The sequence below is a fragment of the Perognathus longimembris genome, chromosome 5 (genome assembly GCF_023159225.1).
Source record: "Perognathus longimembris pacificus isolate PPM17 chromosome 5, ASM2315922v1, whole genome shotgun sequence".
Taxonomy (NCBI): domain Eukaryota; kingdom Metazoa; phylum Chordata; class Mammalia; order Rodentia; family Heteromyidae; genus Perognathus; species Perognathus longimembris.
Window position 1 is genome coordinate 49,679,068 of NC_063165.1, and position 20,348 is coordinate 49,699,415.

At 39.8% G+C, this 20,348-nt stretch overlaps 1 protein-coding gene across 6 annotated transcripts in view; it reads left to right on the forward strand.

Moving 5' to 3' along the window:
- The window catches only part of LOC125351785 (kalirin), a 439,002-nt gene that overhangs the window by 340,967 nt on the left and 77,687 nt on the right, over positions 1-20,348 (forward strand). For all 6 annotated transcript variants that reach the window (XM_048346787.1, XM_048346788.1, XM_048346789.1 and 3 more), the window contains exons 14-16: positions 887-1,082; positions 10,111-10,277; positions 17,466-17,585. In XM_048346787.1, coding sequence (XP_048202744.1) covers positions 887-1,082; positions 10,111-10,277; positions 17,466-17,585 — 483 coding nt within the window. The remainder of the gene's footprint in view (positions 1-886; positions 1,083-10,110; positions 10,278-17,465; positions 17,586-20,348) is intronic.

A 20,348-nucleotide genomic window follows, 5' to 3' on the forward strand; every position in this document is an offset into this window, starting at 1 on the left:
GCAAAATCATCTGAGTTAAGGTGTAGAACAATGAACAGTTACTTCATGTTAGAACAATGTTTTCATTTATTACATGCTTCAGTCTTCATGAGAATCTTTATTACTTTTCAATTGATTATAATCTGCTTGAACTTTTAGAGGGAAGTTATTCATTTATGCCTGATTTGGTTACTAATCCCAGGGAACAGAAGAAGAGAATCCTGCACAATAGAACACAGGAAACAGATGGGGATAGCTGGGTGTGATGTACACCAGTGCCTTAACTAATTATGCAACCTTAGGACATTCTTGAAGCTGCTTTAGCCCTCAACTTCTATTTCTGAAATAAACTCACAGCTTAGTTTAAAAGACCTCTCCAATTATGAGATGTTTGCAATGAGCAACAGTTATGGGATGGTAGACACAGTCATTGTACCCAGTAGATGAATTGAACTACTTCTGAAGCTTTGCCCCTCATTAGCAGAGCAAACTCTGGGCAAGTCACTCCATCTTTGGTTAGAGGTGAAGTTCCTTTGAATGTTGAAGCGTCAGCTTCCTCTTCTGTAAGGTAAGCCTGGAGAACCCATGCTGCCTGCCTTACTGGGTCATTGTAGGGACTGAACAAAATGAGTACACAAACACTTTACAAACCCTAGTTCAGACCATAAATGTTTGCTGCCATTTGTTTGCTGTTGATATAGGTATTGAAAAGCTGAGAGAATACTTTAAAGCCATGTGCATAAGGGCACATGATAAGGTTGCTTAAATAAGAGTCCAGGGGCAAATGAGATGCAGAATGGAGAGACTGAGGGGTATGGAGGTTCTGTGGCTTGGAGTCAGTAAATTCCAACCTAGCAGCCTCTCATGGGCCTGGTGAGCGTGCACTGATGATGGTGGCTCCTCACAGGTAACAGCAGAACTAGATGCCTGGAATGAGGACTTGCTCCGGCAGATGAATGACTTCAACACAGAGGATCTGACCCTAGCAGAGCAGCGGCTACAGCGCCATACAGAACGGAAGCTAGCCATGAACAATATGACCTTTGAGGTCATCCAGCAGGGTCAGGATCTGCACCAGTACATCATGGAGGTCCAAGCTTCAGGTGGGTGGCCCGTCCTTCTCATTCACTTTACTCCTACAGATTAAAAAAAGGGAAATTTTTATTCATGAATTTAAAGAAAAAGAAGAAACCAAATCCATGAAAGTTGAAATAGCTTCTTCAAGGTTTCCCATTTAGGCTGCGGGTAAAATGGCAACAGAGCTAGGGTTTGTGGATACTATGGAGAAAATAGGATCAACAATAATGAAAATTAGTATCGGGTTTTTTTTTTTTTAAAAAGATAGTTGGAGAAACAAACCAAAAGCAGACATCAACGGAATTGTCCTCCAGTGTAGAGCTGACCTCTATTCTATCTCTTGCTCCTGCCTGCATCATACTCTCTACCTGCCTTGCCCTCTACTTTAAGGTGGTCTCCAGATTCCATGCTTCCAGGCTCATGCTTCCAGGGAGTCCTCAATATTTTTTAATCACTGATCTGTAGATGAGTTTAAATAATGTTAATAAAAAATTATAGATCATATGAAAAATTAATCTTGTACTTCAGTAACGTCTCAAGAAAACATGGCTGAATTACCAGAATTTTACTTCTTTTCCTGCTCAGGATTTATCCAACAAGAGTGATCCCTTACTACATGCCTGCCATTCTCCAATATAGTCTGTGATGTTAGAACTGGAGAGAGCCAGAGCAATGCCTTGAGGACAGCTGGTTCAGAAGGAATGAACCCACATATCTTGATGAACCCAGGATTTCTATTGTTCAGTCCAGCCTACCTCAGCTTCTTCTAGGCAGGACTTTGCTGTGTGAGGTCTCTTGTTCTCTGCATTGAGGAAGACTGGGGCTGAGGCCATTGACACCTTAAAGTACAATTGGGCCAAGTCCCTGATGGCCCCAAAAGATATTAGAATCATGAGATTGTCAAAAGATTCTTAATGTTCCTACTTTACTTTAGAGTTCTGTTTCTCTTTTTAATCCCTGAAAAGTAAATACTGTACCAGCATTCAAAAGAACTTCACTCTAACCAAAGAGGAGAGAATCTAGTAAATCCTTTTCACTTTTTTTAGCACAATCTTTCCTCGATTTGTCATCTATGTTACAACTAGGCTGGTTTTAAGGTGTGCATCCTGCACTATCACAGCCCTGAAAGGTCCATTCACTTTGCAGTCTATTTGGAGACTTTTTTAAAATGACAATCTTAAAGCACCATGCCTTAATATTCTAGTTTGCTGATGCCCTTGAAGCAAGCATCGGTAAAAAGCTCCTCAGATGATTCAGCTATACAGCCAAGGCTGAGAGTCACTGTTTTTTTTAATCAGTTAAATCATAGCAGCTGCCATCTGTGAAATGGCCTTTGTCAGTGGCTCTCAACTTGTCCCCAGACAAACATGGTTAGCATCACCTAGAACTTCCTTGAAATGCGAATTTAAGGAGATACCTCTAGAGTCTATCACATCAGAATCACTTGGAAGTGGAGCCCTGCAATTTGTGCTTCCACAGAGTCTTCTGTGGATTCTTCTGATGCTCTACTTGCCACTCAGAGTGGATCCTGAACCAAGAGCATTGCTCTAACTTGTAGCTTGTTAGAATTACAGAATCACAAGCTTTATTTCAGACCCATGAGTCTGAAACTACATGCTAACAAAATCTCCAGATAAATCATTTGTGCACTAAAGTTTGAGAAGTTGTGTTTCTAGCACATGACCATGACTTTTCAGAGCCTTCATAGGGGAAAAGGGATGAGGAACAGTAATCCCTTTTCTGAAACTGAAAATCTCATCTGCACTCAAGAGTTTAGCTCTGCAGCTACCCTCATAATGCTCATTATAGCTGGCTATCCAGCTAGGACTGGGAACCATAAAACATGCAGACCCAGGAACTAGAAGAAAGGCTGAGTGGAGAGGCTGTGAAAGTTTACTCTCCCTTCATCCTTCTGAATGGACTGCCAAGAGCTGACATAACCCTAAGCAAGCTAACTTCTGTCCCAGGATCCAGACACCCATGGTAAAAGAAAGATGTTTAACTGCTGGCAGTCTCTGAGGACTGCGTGTGACTGGGGGTTAGCTGTGCTTGGCGTCCACCTCAACCAGGAGGGTTGAGTGGGTGAAAGTACCCCAAACAGATGGGCTGCCCACCCCCACAGGATCCTGTTCTTGAAATAAGCTTTTTTAAAAAGCAGTCTGGCTAGCCTCCTCAGCCTTCTTTGCTGAAACTGGCTGTTCCCCCTACTCCTACCATAGCTGGATGTTCAATCTGGCAGCATCCCTGGGGCTTCAAAGGGAGCAGATCCAGGCACTTCAATGAGCTCACTCTCAGACCAAGGCCTGCTCCATGGGAAAGTATCTATCTCACTGTGGGCTTGTAGCAACTGGAGCTAGATGGGTAGGGTAGAGACGGTAAGGGTAGACACTGGGTAGTCCCTGAAGAATGCTAAGCTTCCACTAATAAATAAGGAATGAGATAATAAATGGATACTCGCAATGTCTTATGAACTGTATTTTGAATAAAGGTAAAATCCATTGTTTTAGAAAAATGCCAAATAGAAAAACTAAAGCTTTGGTTGGTTTTTAACATTCTTTGCTAAATTAATTAAAGTTTGGATTTTTGTTAGTAGTCAAAACTAAGGAATTTACATATGCTTCAAGTTTGAAGTTAATAAATTAGGCTCTACTATATCCCTCTGGTATGCCAACAATTCTAACCAAAGAAAAGACCACAGCAACCTTAGGAATTGAGCACATAGGAGCAAAATCTTCATTGGTTCCTGTTCTTTCCTCACTATAGTATTACCTGCTTGAGTTTCAAGTTGGGAAGAGGTAAGTGTTCCTGGGAAGAAACATGATGCCTAAACTCAAAGCCCAGTACCACCACAAGTACTCTGACTTTGGAAATACTCATCCCAGCATTTGAAAATACTGTAAGATAAATTACATTTTGTAGGACTCATTCTTAGCCAGGCACTAGTGACTCACACCTACAATCATAGCTACTCAGGAGGTTGAGATCTAAGAATCACGGTTTAAAGACAGCCCAGACAGACAAATCTGAGAGACTTATAACCTTCAATTAACAAGCAAGAAGTTGGAACCGAAGGCCTGGCAAGAATCATTCTTGTCCTTATTCATGGAGGCTAAGAACACAGAAACAAGAGGAGATACTGGGCTGAAGTCCCAGCGCCACTCATCCTGATGAGTGTCCTCAGGCATGCCCTCCAATCTTTTTTAAAACTATCCGTTCAAGAGAGCTATGACTTAGGATGACCTATCACAAGGGGTCTTTGCAAGAATGCAGTGAGATCATACATGAGCATGGAAAGAATCCAGTAAAGTCTGACAACAACTGTTTAATACTTAAGTGCCAGCCCACACTGCATGCATCCTGTTGGGGTAGAGTTCCTGTAGCTTCTTCAGCAGCCCGAGGACAGTCTCTCAACACTTCAGCCTCTAGCAGAATGGTTGTGTCTTACGCATAGCAAGTTGTCAGTAATAACATTTGCTGAATTAATCAGGAATGAACATCAGTGTGGGTGGAACAGACAAAAATAATAGCCCACAAATAATTTTATTTACATTATAAAAGGAAATGAGAGGAAAAGCCTGTTTTTCAAAAAGGAAACAACTCTGGGGTTAGCAGGAGCTGAAAAGAGGGAAGAGCCTCATTGTATAGCAGTAATTCCAAACCTGGCTGCACACTTAGAACCACCTGGGGAACTTCTTAAAAATACCAGTGCCTGAGCCTTGCCTCTCAGGAAGCCTACCTTAATTAGTTTTGAGTGGGCCCAGGTTGGTTTGAGGGTTTTTTGGGTGTGTTTTTTAACTTCCCAGGTGATTATAAGGTACAGCCACAATTAAGAACAACTGATCTAAAAACCTGATTAAAGAACTTTCTAATTTCTGACCTGGGCATTGTATATAGGGAATGACACAGAAAGAAGAGTGGGAGGGGAAAAGAAGAGAGAAAAAAATAATATTCTCCATGTGAAGCAGATATAGATACTTAAAAGTAGAAATAGTTGAAATGTGTTATAGGTATGGACAAGATAACCAGGGATACCCATATCTGACCCTGGGCAGAGCTGCCTCTTTCCTTGAGAAAATGAAATGGTATTACTGTTGAAGCAGTGGCTCTATACCCTGTTTAGCATGAGCAAGGCTCTGGCTTCCATCCCCAGAATCACAAAAAAAAAAAAAGGAAAGAAAGAAAGAATGAATAATAAAGTAGTACCCCCAACAGCCAAGGAAAGCAAAGTAACACTTGGTATCTGCTCGTGCCTTGAGTCTAAATAAAGGCTGGTGTTGAACACTGTACAGCTGAGTGTGGCATGAGTGTTCCCTGGGTTGTGGCCCTGGTGCCATCTTGTCCAGTGCTTCACTCCTGGTTCTGTGTTAAAATCTGCCTGAGAGTTTTAAGAGTTACTGAATGGCTGAGTCCCAACCAAACCTTCTGCTTTGGGCCTGGGATGTTCCCAGGACATGGTAATTTCAAAGGTTTCTGGATGAATCTGTTGTGAGCAGGCATTAAGCACACCAGCCTAATGTTTCAACCACCATAGTCTATAATGATATGCATTGAGCAAATATATAAACACTTGTCAGTAGATTTTATATTTCTATTTCATATAAGCCTTTCAAAAGTGCCATCAGTGATCAACTGTTATTTTCTCCAAGGGAAAATGGATATTTTGAGCTGACTAGATGTTAGGTGCTATACTTGCTATATCTCAGCTGGACCTCACAACATACCTAAGAAGATGTTGTGATTCCCATTTACAGCCAAGTTACTGATGCTTAGGAAAGGTCACTGTTAATAGATTGTAGAGCACAGACTGAAAGCTAGGCTGTCACTAACGAAACAGTAGGGTTATCACTAGACCACTGTACAGAATGCAAGCTCTTCTTTGAAGAGGCCTATTTGTCAATTGATCGGGAATCTTTTGGGTGGTATGAATCAAGCACAATGCTAGGACCAGAAGAAAAGAGACAAGTAGGACAGGGTGACCAGGCATCCAGGGCCTGTGACAGTATAGATCCTGTGACAATATGAAGAATGTAATGAAGAACCAACTTTGTTGGAAGTATGGGCTCAGGACACTGTAGGGGCACATCAGAAAGAAACCTCAGTTCTATTTTTTGTTTTTGATCCTTTGCCAGTTCTGGGGCTTGAACTCTGGGCCTGGGCATTGTTGCTGATCTTCTTTTGCTCAAGGATAGTTAGTGTTTACCACTTGAGCTACACCTCCACTTCCAGTTTTTTTCTGTGATTGATTGGAGATTAGAGTTTCATAGACTTTGCTATGTAGGCTGGCTTTGAACCAAAATCCTCAGATCTCAGCCTCCTAAGTAGTTAGGGTTATTGATGTGAGCCACTGGCACCCAGCTTCAGTACTGTTTTTTAGACTGATAAACTGCTTCATTATAAATATATCCACTTCTTGATGGAAAGAACACACATGTCTTTCTGTCTTACTGTGCGCCCTTCAGGAAGACAGGGAGCTGAATGAGAATGAGAGTAGAATTATCATCACAAGCAAACTGCTTTCCAGTGATGGTGGATACTTCCTAGCTGACAGGTTTTAGCAGCTGGGACTCAGGGCAAGTGGTTAGGAGCAGTGGAAGAGAGCGCTTCTTTTCTCTTCTGGAGGTGGCTTGCGTAAGCCTTCATGTTCTCTCCATTTGGCAACAATGATGTGTTGTTAGGGAGGGCAGAGGTGTGATACTATCATCTTCATCCTTTGTATCTCATAGGTTCATCCACATAAAATGTGATAGATGTGATTGCAGGACCTGAGTCTTGCAAGGAGGAAAGGAAGGCTAACCTCCTTGGTGAATTATTGACCTTAGAGTGGCCATTTACAAGCAGTGTAGCAGGAGTGAATCTTGAGTTTCCCACAAAAAGACACTTGGATTAAGCCTAGCATACTGAATCACTAAAGACACTTGCAGAGTGAAGATGAGCTGGAACAAATCTACACTGTGCCTGGGTGTGAAGGAGAGATGGATTTTAAATTATGTTTGCAGAAAGTAAACATAGGAGCCAAGGGTCAAATCCCATACCCAGCCAGCCAGAGACAGGAATTTCTCCATTTCTTCTTCTTTTGATTTTGGTCAAGGAGGTGTTCTACCTGATCATCCTTCTGGTGATTGAAAATAGTAACAAGAGGGGGTTGGCTGCCAAAAGAACAAGCCGTTCTGTCTTCCACAGATATTTTAGGAGCTGGGACTCAGAATTATGAAACTCAAAGTAAAAAATAAACATGAGAAGATACTGAAATTATTATCATGTAACACCAGGAAACATTTTTCCCCCACTCTTCCATATTGTCCTTACATAAAACACTATTTTTGCCTCCAGAACTGAATTTCCCCTGGTGTGTGCAGACTTTCCTCATACTCCCCCAGAGGAGGCTGCAGGTGTGCTGGTGGGGGCAAGGCTGAGTTTCTAAAGCTGTGAGTCAGAGCATTGCAGACATCCCTTAAAGAAGATCTGCTTTTTTATTTTGTGGGGTTTTTTTCCTATATTGTTGGTTTTCGGTTTTTTTTGTTTCCAGTCCTAGGGCTTGAACTTTGGATCTGGGTGCTGTCCCTTAGCCTCTTTGCACTCAAGGCTAGCACTCCACCACTTAAGCCACAGTGCCACATCTGGCTTTTTCTAGTAGTTTATTGGAGATAACAGTCTCGTGGACTTTCTTGCCCAGGCTGACTTCGAACCATGATCTTTACATCTCAGCCTCCTGAGTAGCTAGGTTTACAGGAATGAGCCACCAGTTCCCGGCTATGGAAGATCTGTTTTTTAGATGGCTATATATATATTGAGATTAGTGGATTTCTTTGGGTCTGACCTTCATGGAAGTTCACTGCCCTTGGGAACTTGTTGCTGGGCTCTCAAGTCTGAACTTTCCTTGTTAGGCTCCTATTTTTCTGTTTCTGACGGGACCATGGCAGCCTTGGATCATTGGTTACTTGGAAAGGATTTGGATAGAGGCTACAAAGCCAAGGAGAGTCAGGGTGAGACAGAAATCCAGAGTTAGAATTTTCTCAAAGCTAAGAATGTGAGCAAGGTGGAGAAATAGAACATCCTAGTTTATATCTAAGGATAATGAAGCTTCTGCAAGCTAAAGTAATTTGGATTCTAACACAGGATTGGATCAAAGCTAGTAAACTTTCCCTGTTGTCTTTGCATGCTAAACAAGGACATAAGATAACCATGGCAGTTCCTTTGTTGGGTCTCAGAATTTAACTCTTCCATTTGAGGAAGGCTGCTTTGGACCTGCTGTTGACGATGTATAAATGGGGACACTGACGTGATTAACAGAGGAAAATGTATGTGTGTTGGCATTAGGGTTTTAGGAAAAAATATACAGAAAGAATAAAACAGGAAGGTCAACAAAGAATGAATGAGCCACAATTTATGACTAGCAGGGCTCCCATTTCAAGTTGGCTGTTTATTAATGTTGGAAACACTTGTCAGTGGCTGACAGGACTTCTTGCTTTGAATTAGTAAAACAATGAGCAAGCTCGCTGTGTGGAAAAAATTTAAACATGGTAGCTTTTCTGAATGGATCAGTATTCAATATCCCTGTGATATTGTTGAGGTATGTTATTCAGTATGCATTGTGTATTTTTTAAGGTACTAGCGCCTGAACTCAAGGTTTCTCCTTCTTAGCTTAGATTATTTTGCTCAGAGCTAGTACAATTGCCACTTGAACCACACCTCCACTACTAAAACCTAAGAGTCTCTTGGAGTTGTCTGCTCAGGCTAGCTTCAAACTCCAGTCCTCACATCTCAGCCTCCCGAACATACATGGATACAGCCATGAGCTATCAGTGCCTGACTTAGTACATATTTATATAAGTATACCCAGTATACTTATATAGTATACTTAGTATACATTTCTAATTCTTTGCTTTTTTGTTGTTGTTGTTCTGGTTTTTTGCCAGTCCTAGGGCTTGAACTCAGGGCCTGAACACTGTCCCTGGCTTCTTTTTACTCAAGGCTCGCACTTGGCCACTTGAGCCACAGCACCACTTCCAGCTTTTTCTATATATGTGGTGCTGAGGAATAAAATCCAAGGCTTCATGTATATGAGACAAGCACTTTACCACTAGGCCATATTCCAAGCCCCAATTAATTGCTTTTTATTTCTTTTCTTTTTTTTTTTTTTGGCCAGTCCTGGGCCTTGGACTCAGGGCCTGAGCACTGTCCCTGGCTTCTTCCCGCTCAAGGCTAGCACTCCGCCACTTGAGCCACAGTGCCGCTTCTGGCCGTTTTCTGTATATGTGGTGCTGGGGAATCGAACCTAGGGCCTCGTTTATCCGAGGCAGGCACTCTTGCCACTAGGCTATATCCCCAGCCCAATTAATTGCTTTTTAATGGATGTGAATTAGCTAATAAAAATCATCACTGACTGGATACTGGCATCATAATAGACTTCCCATCTTATAATAAATTATATATGACCAGATTAAAGAAAATGTGTGACCAGTTTAAAGAAAATGTGTGCTGGATGCCAGTAGCTTATGCTTGTAATCCTAGCTACTCAGGAGACTGAGATCTGACATCAGAGCTCAAAGTATCCAAGTTCAAATACAAGTGTTAGAGCCATGATAACTGATAGCCTAAAGCCATGAGTTGAAGTCCCAGTAAAAAAAGATAAAGAAAATGAAAAAAGAAACTGTGCCTTTAGCAGAAGTTTGAGACAAGGTCCTCTTCTGGGTCTGTTTTTTATCATTTCCAACATGATCCAGAGGTTTGCCTTTGAGTATTCTGGGTTTTGGAAAGTCCCCCAAGCTAGAGACTGCTTGTTTCTGTTTTTTCTAGGGTTTAGCTTCTTAGAGGTCCAGCTCTCTAACTCCTATTGATAACAAGAAGCTAGTCCTCCCTTGAAAAATAATTCCCAATGGATCGGTTCACCCAAAAGAGATGGTATGGTCCAAGCACCCTAAGTTGGATCTATTGTGATGAGAGACTAGAAGGGTCTGATAATGGCTGCTTCCAAATTCCTGTTTTCTTAATGCGTAGTAGGAAAATGCTATCTACTACTTGGTTTTTAATTGCTTGCATTTTTTTAAAAACTAGGAATTGAGTTAATCTGTGAAAAAGACATTGACCTGGCAGCCCAAGTACAAGAGCTACTAGAGTTTCTTCATGAGAAGCAACATGAATTGGAGCTGAATGCAGAGCAGACCCATAAGCGGCTAGAACAGTGCCTCCAGCTGCGGCACCTCCAAGCTGAAGTTAAACAGGTGAGCCTGTTTTGGTCCTACTCCTGCTGAGGGGCAAGGCACACAGAGCTACAGATGTGTCCTTAAAGTAACCAGGCCTTAGAAAATGTTAGAGGTAAGAATCAGTTGGATTAATATTTCTGAAAGTTTGGCTGCTGTAACAAATAGACAGTGCTGAGGTGGCTCAAACTGTAATCTCACAGATTGCAATGCAAGGAGAATATTCCAGAGCTTTTCCAAATTGTCCCTAGACACTAAATTCTTTTCCTACCTGTGTTCAGTTCTGTCACATTACCCATGAGAAGTACAAATCTTTCATCCATAAACAGATTCTGGCTGTAGAACCCGATAGATTTATTAAGGCACCAGGGTGCCCAGCTCCTGACACATTTTATAAGTAGTGATTAAGTAGTAGCAATTACCAACACTATTTTCAACACATGTGTGATTCCTAGAAGACCATTTTCTTGCCATTTAAAAATTGATATAAAAAGGATACAAGAATTCTTATCTGCATTGGGCCTTATATTAAATGTTTCACTGGAGGATATACTCAGACCCTCAGGAGCATAGATATAATTACTAGTGGCACATTTGTAAGTATTACTATTATGAGTAGACTAAGCAATTATTGTTAGTAGTGTGCCTTACCCAGACAAAGTCATGTTGCCTTTTATATAACCATCAACTCTCACAACCACTGAAACAGATACTGTTTCTACTTTACAGATGAGGGCACTGAAGCCTAGAAGGTTCCTCAATGAATGCAGGGCACCTCCTGCTAGGTAGATAACACTTCCTTTTAGTGGTGCTGTTCTTAGATCTATGCTCTCCCAAGTGACACTAGGGTCTCTGCTTTCTCTAGGCAGAGCCCTGTCTTCATCATGAATTATCCTAAACAGAGAAACACTTTCCACCTTTCAATACTCTTTCACATGTATTGGGGCTGCCAAAGCTTATAAATTTTAATCTACTAACTTACAGTAAATGGACAAAAATGTTATTTTTTGTTTTGTTTTGGCCAGTCCTGGGGCTTGGTCTCAGAGTCTGAGCACTGTCCCTGGCTTCTTTTTGCTCAATGCTAGCACTCTGCCGCTTGAGCCACAGCGCCACTTCTGGCCATTTTCTGTATATGTGGTGCTGGGGAATTGAACCCAGGGCTTCATGTATACAAGGCAAGCACTCTTGCCATTAGGCCATATCCCCAGCCCCAAAAATGTTATTTTTATTTGATTATTGCTCAGTCACATTCACATTCCCTTGCTAATGGCACTGTCATAGTTATTTTACAGAATTTGTCATATTGAACACAGTTATCTTCCTCTCTGTTTTTCCAATCAATACTCAACCAAAATACACATGTACATGCACACTTATATACACATGTGTGTGTGCACACACACTCACACACACACCATGCTGAAGGTCTGTATTCACCCACACATAAGAGTGATGAGCTCCCACAAGAGGCAGGATCACAGAGTTGCCATACAGGAGTTATCTGCTTAATTACACTGGAATCATGTCAGAACCTCCAGAGAAAACTGTTGGAAATTCTAGCAGGCAGAGAACAACAATGAGTATACAAAGTGTGGAACTTTTAGCAGTAATTAATGTACTTTCTTGTCATGTGAGATGTGCTTTCTCACTTAAGATCTCACTTTAGGAGACCCAGACAAGAAAAGAGATAAGGAAAGAGAAAATGAATGTGATAGAGAAGAGACCCATGGGAGAACGTGATTCTATACTTACTTTACAAGTTAGGAAAATTGAGTAACATAGAATGATTGCTTTCCAAGGCCTCTTGAATATTTAGCTGTAATTTGAGACCATGCATCCTACATCTGAGGTTTGCCTCTTCAGGGTTCCATACCATTTTGGGCATGGGGAGCAATAGAAAGAAGCCCACCAGCAGTCTGAGATTTTCTAGCACCACACCTGAGAAGACAGACAGGGTTATCCTTGGATCCACAGAGGGGTAGCACCTGTCACTCTCTCAGCAGGACTCTAGCATGTCATCAGAAGACTCAGTCCTCTGTCATGTCTGATATTTCCGTCAATAGTACATAATAGGAATGTCCATCTGAACAAAACAAAAAATTTTGGATTGTTGTTGTTTCTGCATAAATAGTAGAATCAACTCCCTAATTATGTTTTTCTTGGCTAATATTAAAATGGAAATGATTCATCATTCCCCAAGTACATATTCTATATAGGGTGAGGGGCTGGGATGATGATAGGAGATTTGTCAAAGGGAGAACTAGATTATATATAAATAATCCTGGGTTGGGCTGGGAATATGGCCTAGTGGCAAGAGTGCTTACCTCGTATAAATAATCCTGGGTTGATTAAAGCTGTATTCATTCACAATTCACAATTTTTTGAGTAGGAAGATAATCCTTTGTAGGGGAAAGTGCCTTCTCGCCATGGCAAGATTGACCAATAGTGGGATTGTAACTCAAAACTGCATAAAATATCTCAAGTCCAAAGACCTACAAAGGTCATCACAGAGGACAGCAGCCCTTCAAGGTGCCAAGGGACTGCTGCTTGGTTAAGCCACCATGCCTCATTAGACAGACTTGTTTTCCTTGTCAGGATAGGGTTCTTTCTTTAGTGATTCATCTGATCCCATTTCAGAGAACACATTTGTGTTTGATGGAAATTGGTGGAGCAGGAAATATTGATTTGGAAGCCGTTGACACTTAGAAAAAGAGAGTTAATTTAGATGTCAGTATTGATCAGTGAAACTAAGTTTAGATATGGCTTCAGAGTTTCTCTTTTGAATATAGTCTCAAAAAAGAAAGACACCTTAATTGAAATGCCATTAGTGGAGACAGAAAGGGAGAAGGCAGTAATATACTATGATAGAGCTCTGTTGTTGGGACTCTAGATTAAAGGTTTAGATTTGACATTATGGCCATGATAACCTTAAATGTAGTTGTGCCAAAATCATATTAAACTAGAGCTTTGAAAGGTGTGGATGGCACACATACTAGACTCAAATTTATCTTGAAGAAATAAAATTGTTGAATGCAATTGATTTTATTTTTATTGATTTATTTATTGTCAAAGTGATGTACAGAGGGGTTACATTTCACACAAGATTTCATAGAACTTTATGTCTGAGGTAGGCAGCATATGCAGGGGAGATGGTGGGCCTTGAAAGAAATCATCCTACTGATTGCAGCACCGCACATGTTCCAGGATCTTAGACCACCCACGTGCCCCTCGGATTACTCTCCAGACCCCACAGAATGCTCTGATTGCTTCCAGGAAAATTACTACTCTGGTGAAGATGACCTCACATCTATTAGATAATTCAGAAAGATGTGAAAAAAATGACTTAATAGAAATAAAAAATGAGTGAATTTCCATACGTATTCCTGCAAAGCAGTGCATTTAAGAGGAAATCAGTGTAAATGAATTTATAAAACACTCAATTGCTACTTTGGGCCACATGCTGGCCAGATTTACATATGATCAAGATAGGCACTCAAAATCATGAAAAAAATATACTTTTTCCCGATCTTATATTTCTTTGGAAAATACTGTGTCCACCAAAATAGTCTGGTGACATATCAAAGATAGAAGTTAGAGTCTTTCCAAAAGCTGGCAATCAAAAGGACAAGCACCATCTTTTTGTTCAAAAGATATTTAAGATGATATATGGCATATGGACATGGTTTATAAACTCATGAAGGATAAACATGTATAATGTCATGAATTGGTAGAACCAAGGAACTCTGGGGATTTGACAGTGCCCTGCAACTATCTGATGCACTGAGAATTTTTTCATACATCTGGTATTACAGAAATAGCCGTGCCTCTCAAGTGAGCAGTCATCTATAGTTGCCCTACGGGCGATTACATGGATTTATTGTAGATATGACCTTGGGGACAAGGTCATCTATAAACTTTTTTCTAGCTATAGGAGAACAAAGCCCACACTGCCAACTGAATGGTATCATCATTCATGGACATCCATCTTCAATTGCCCCAATTTACTCTCCTTCTGATTTAGACTTATCTAAGTTTCCTTAGCCTGAGGAAGTAATAGGTCTTAATTTTCAGTTGCTGCTCTAAGCCAAGACTCAGCAGAATTCTTGACTTAGCTCTTAAATCCCAAGCAACAGTATTCTTCCAGTGTTTTATTTATGTCTACTCAGTTTTTCTCTGGTATCTTATGGGTATAGGGGTATTCTGTGAATTTTGAAATAAGTATAGTATGCTAAAGCAGAAAATGACCTGGAAAAATGACCTAACCCCTAGGTGAATTGTTACCTCAGATGCCCTGATGAATGTAATGTGAAATGAACAGCTATTAATAATTAATAATTTCATTTTTATTTTTATTCTTTGCTTTAGGCCAGAAAGTGTTCACATTTTACAGATGAGGAAACTGAGGGCTAGAGTAAATGACACCTTCAAGGTCATACATCTAGAAATGTGTGTAGGCTCAATCTTTTCTTACCTATAATATTTCTTCCTCTACATAGCACATACTTGGATGCTCATAAGATGTTTTATTAACCAGGAGGATAAAAAAGAGCCTGGTAATAGAGTATTATACCAACACAACACAAATATAATTACAACAACCTAAAACACCTATATTTTTTCAGAATTTGCCAATAGCCCTTATAAATTAATTGACTATATCTAAATATTTACCATCTAAATATAATTCAGTATAGTTAAACATATTTAATAATTCACTAAATCTAAATATACTTACCATATCTACATATTTCCTTTATTATTGGGAGAATTATCACTGGAAAATCCCAATTACTCATCTTTGTTCCAAACTGGAAATCACCACCACCACCATCATCATCATCACCATCATCAGACTTTACATTTTCCAGTTTGTTGTACCAACCTTGTATTGTAGAAAGGGATCCTTATTTTACAAGTGAGAAAACAGAGATTTAAGGATATTAAGTAATTTTGTCAGACAGGTAACAAAGTCAAGTACTCTGACTTTGAATGTCATGCTCTTTCTCTACTATGCCACTTCTTCCATGGAGATGGAGATTTATGGAGATGTCTTGCTCTACCTAAATTGAAGCCACAGATATAAACTACTATGCATTTTTAGTTTCCTAAAATCAAATCTTTATAACTAGAATGCCTTTATAAACAACAATTGAGAAATATAAACATACAAGGATAAAGGGTGATTAAAAAAAGAAGAAGAAGCAGCAACAGCAGCAGCTGGGATTGAATCCATAACAGTTGTAAAAGGAAAAGCTAGTAAATGGTTATCCCCACTACCATGGCTACAACTAATGTTTCCATTTGGCTGGAATGAGAAGGGATAATATTCTAGCAGGACTCAGGAGGCAGGACCCAGATGGTGACTGATTATGAAAATATTTTTGACACCTACAAATGAAACTCCAAACAAAGCTGAAAGTAATGAAACATGATAGTTCAAAATATACATTATCAGCTCCATTCAAAGAGATGAAGCATTTAGTCAGGCAGCCTATGAACACATATATTCACATTTACAGGCAGCTTTTCAATTCCATTAGCATTTCTAGTCAGCTATCTACAGTCTACCAAAGACAACAAAGAATTCACATGTACAAGCTGAGAAGTTATTTCCTGTAACTAATTGATGTATGGATTGACATCTACAATCTACCAGGCTGGTGGTAAGTTAGCATCTCAATCCAAGTTGTCCAGCTGCAACAGGATTTATCCCCTGACCCCATGTTACCTACATGCAATAGGGCATCAGTCATTTTATGCTCAGTTAGAAAATTTTCAAGATGCCTATGAGAGTTATGGGACAGGCCAGGAGACTGGGCTGTTTTCTAGTTGTTCAACTCAAGAAAATTGAGGGGAGAAAAAAATCTGAAAGCAAATCTGAAACAGACCCTGGTGTCTTCTCCTTTGGTATGAGATAGCAGATTTACTGACTAAAATTTCAGAAGAATTTTATTTCCTCACCAAGCAAAATCGTCAGGCTCATTAGAAAAGAAGATATTGAACAGTGTTCTAGTGACCAGAACCAGGTAGGTTTTCAGAGCCTGACTCTTCTTCCCATTGGATTATTTACAATGCATCTATCAACCACATCTCCATCTCACTTAGGACTGTCTAGACTGCCAGCTGTTTCTTTCTCTACTGTAATACTTTCTGAGTTTTCTCCTCCACCTCCAGTATTCATCAAGGTCTCTAAAAGTTGTATTCAACCTAGCCCTAACTTTTTTTTTTTTTTTTTTTTTTTGCCAGCCCTGGGCCTTGGACTCAGGGCCCGAGCACTGTCCCTGGTTTCTTTTTGCTCAAGGCTAGCACTCTGCCACTTGAGCCACAGTGCCACTTCTGGCCATTTTCTATATATGTGGTGCTGGGGAATCAAACCCTGGGCTTCATGTATAAGTGGCAAGCACTCTTGCCACTAGGCCATATTCCCAGCCCCAAGCCCTAACTTCTGAATAACTGAAATTGATTATAGTTGGCTCTCCCCTTTTCTGATGATTCAATATATGAGTTATTCATGCTCTCCCTTTCCTCTTTCCTTTGGCTCAAGCCTGTCTAGTCTTGGCTATTTTGTAAGGTATGGGAGTTGGACCCACTGTTCAAATGTGACTCCACTAAGCTTCATTACTTTGAAGACATCACTATGTGTTACACTCCTGTGCTAGGCACTATGTAAGATTAAAACATGATAATTACAGGAAGTTTGCATTCTAAGGGAGAAGATGAAACACTAAATAAGGCAGATTGTGATAAGCACTGTAAAGGTAGTACATACAAAAATAGTACTGTACTCAGTGAGAAAAAGATTGTTTCCAACAGGAGCAATTAGGTATGGATAATTCCAATAAGTTATTATTTGAACTAGGCCTTAAAATGAGGATACTAGCAGTTGGAGTTTATACTATTTCTCTGTTTCAGAAAGCACTTTGGATATACATATAGTACAACTAGATAAAATGATGTTAATGGAGCAGGTGAAGAAATTGGAACAATGAGGTGTTGAGGGGAGGATGCAATGTGGGAATGAGGTTGAAATATAAAATGATGCCTATGGCACAAGATACTTAGGAATATGGGAGAGGTGACTATTTAAGACCCTTGTTGTCCTCAGAAGTTATATAAAAGCCTACCATCTGAAGTGCCTTTAGAGAAAGCAACAGGTCTTGGGAAGCTGTGCAATGCCATTCACTTGTGTATCTGGCCCCAACTCCCTAGGTTCTGGGATGGATCCGAAATGGAGAGTCCATGCTCAATGCCAGCCTGGTCAATGCCAGTTCTTTGTCTGAAGCAGAGCAGCTACAACGGGAGCACGAACAGTTCCAACTGGCCATCGAGGTAACACCCAAATCTGGCTATGCTGTCTTTTGTTCCCCTTTTATGCTCTGCTCATTGGTCAGGTGTGGGTATTTCTTCATGTGATAGAGCTCTTATTCTTTGTAGAGCCCAAGGAGCCTCCCTATAACTAGGTATTGATAGAGAAGTCAGTGCAAGACTTTGTCCATCTAAGTAGGTCCAGCATCAGAAGCCAAATACTGACTACAAGTGAGAATCTTTGTTTTTTTTTATGCTTTCCACCTTTAAGGCCTGCAACATTGATATTTCTGATACTATAGACTTTACCTTTACACACTTTATGTAAAGCTAAAAGGCTTGAAATGGTTTCCATCTGAAGGTCATTCAGAACTGAGAGTAAACAAGTGCACAAATCAGTAGTAAATTGGGATACTATTTAAATATTTGCTTATAGGTTAGTCTACCTTTTAACAAAAACTATGAACATTGGAGTGATTTGCACCAGATAGTTTATTCACTTCAAGTAGCTATTCAGTAAGGCTGGTAAAAATCATAAAGAATAAACCAAAAGTTTATCACCTAGGACTTTTAAAAAGTCTATTGCAAAATAAAACTTCACTTATGATAATCTAATATAAACATTGCCCTGCTTTAAATAGTACCTTTAATTATCCTTTCTACTAGGGCATTCTCCTTCCCATAGAGACTCAAGCTGATTGCTTTATGAGAGGGAGACAGGAAATGGGATGTAGAACTCCATTAAAAAATGAAACAAGTTCAGTACCAATGGGAAAAGAGTGAGAACAAAGTGAGAACTTATGGCCCAGTATAGAACTTAGCCCACTTCTGTGTACGTAAGAACCAGAAAGGTGTTATTTTTGTTTTAAAAAAATGATTGTTACTGTGAATTTTAGACAATAATATAAGCCATATGGCAAAATAATAAATTTTAACCACCCATATGCAGAAATAGGCCTTTTAATAAATAAAACCAGCTGATTGCTAGCCATTTTAAAACAAATAATGATTGAATTGAGACATTTAATTTTTGCAGGAACCATCTTAATGTATAAACGTAGTATGACATCTTAACGTTAATGAACTTTCCATTCATCATGGAAAGCTTCCAAGATACTTGATATCTTCTTAGGGGCCATTACTAGTCCTAGAAGTACTATCTGGGATCTGAGATTTAAAAATAAAATAATGTTGCACCTGCATTATGAGGGTGTGCAAGGAGGACTAGCCAGAGGGAAGAAGCCTAATCATTAGCTGTCTATCCTTGTACTGCAGTTTACTGGCATTCCCCATAGTGTTGCAAGCTATTGACTGTAAAGGAAAATCCAGAGTAGGTTTATCATAGGCACACAGTGGTCAAATTCCCATAGCCATGGGCAGCAGTAGGGGTTGAACCATCGGGCATGAGGCATGACATAAACTATGAGAGATGTTAGCTAGAGACATTGTCAGCTCTTGGTTGTCATCCTCTTTATTCATCTTGAATAAGCTTTACATGCCATGTCAGGTGATTAAATTTCCAGTCGTCCCTCAATCAAATTTCAGACAAGTAAGACCAAGTGTCATGGCATGCTTGATTATCTCAGTGGGCTGGCCAGAAAGAGTAGATAAATGTTTTCATAGTACTATTTAAGTGACTGAATTCTACCTACCTGCCTGCCTGCGTATGCATTTTGATTGGATTTCTGTAAAATGCATCCTTACAGAGTAAGGATTTGCTAAGCTTGACTATCTCCTAATCAGTCCTGAGTTTCTATAGGGGTATAACTTGATCAAGTACTTAAAATTGGTGCTGAGCTAGAGGCAAATCTACGGCTGGCGTCTGTGGTCTTAGGAAGGCGTGTCAGAGCAGATATAATTTCTGGAATATTTTGGGTCTGGAAGTAAGCAGGATGTACAACATGGCTAGAATAATAAGAACAGAACCAGAATTTCAGCATATGCTCCTTCTACAGGTGTTCAATGCTTTTCTCTAAATTTAAGTTTAGACCAGGCTGTGCATCAGGAGAAAAGTATGTCAGGGGGGATGTAACTGGTTTTAAAGTGAGTATAAGTAGTAGTCTGGTTTGACTTAACTTAAATGACCTAAATGACTGCTGGCATAATTTGGAGTATAATTTGACTTGTTGGACCCTAAAAAAGAATTTTTGGTTCTTGTGAGTGAAAATAAAATATCTGTTATAGGTAATATTATAATTTATTGAGCAAACTGTGACACTTAAATGTGAAAAGGGGAATTATTAATAACTAAACCAGGAAAATAGGTCATTGGCACTACATGGGACATATGAGGACATCACTCACCCTTTTTTGGGGTGACTTCATTAGGTTGACTTCTCCAATGAATGTCAAGCTTTTCACCTGAAGTAGCCTTTGTTTCAGGAAACCTTCTCCCAGAGCCATTCAGAATAGAGAGCCATATATAACACCTAGAAGAGTCTTAGCTTCATCAAGCAAACTAGATTATTATTTGTTGCTATCCAAGATATAGCTCCTGTGTTTCCAGAAGCTGTGAACTTCATAGACAAAAGCTCAATTTTGAAATCCATTTTTATTTGAATCCTCTTGTGCATTTTAAACCTAAGTTTATGCCAAGAAAGCTAGAACTGGGTAGTAAATTCGATTGATTCAGTTCCATTTTCTTCGGCATACTCCCTACTAATATTAATGTCCTCAATAATCCATGTCTTAAAGATATAACATGCAATAGGATTAGACAATAGGGAGTAAGAAATAAATGCAAAAATAATAACCTAAACTTAGCAAGCAAAGATTATGCCATGTGGA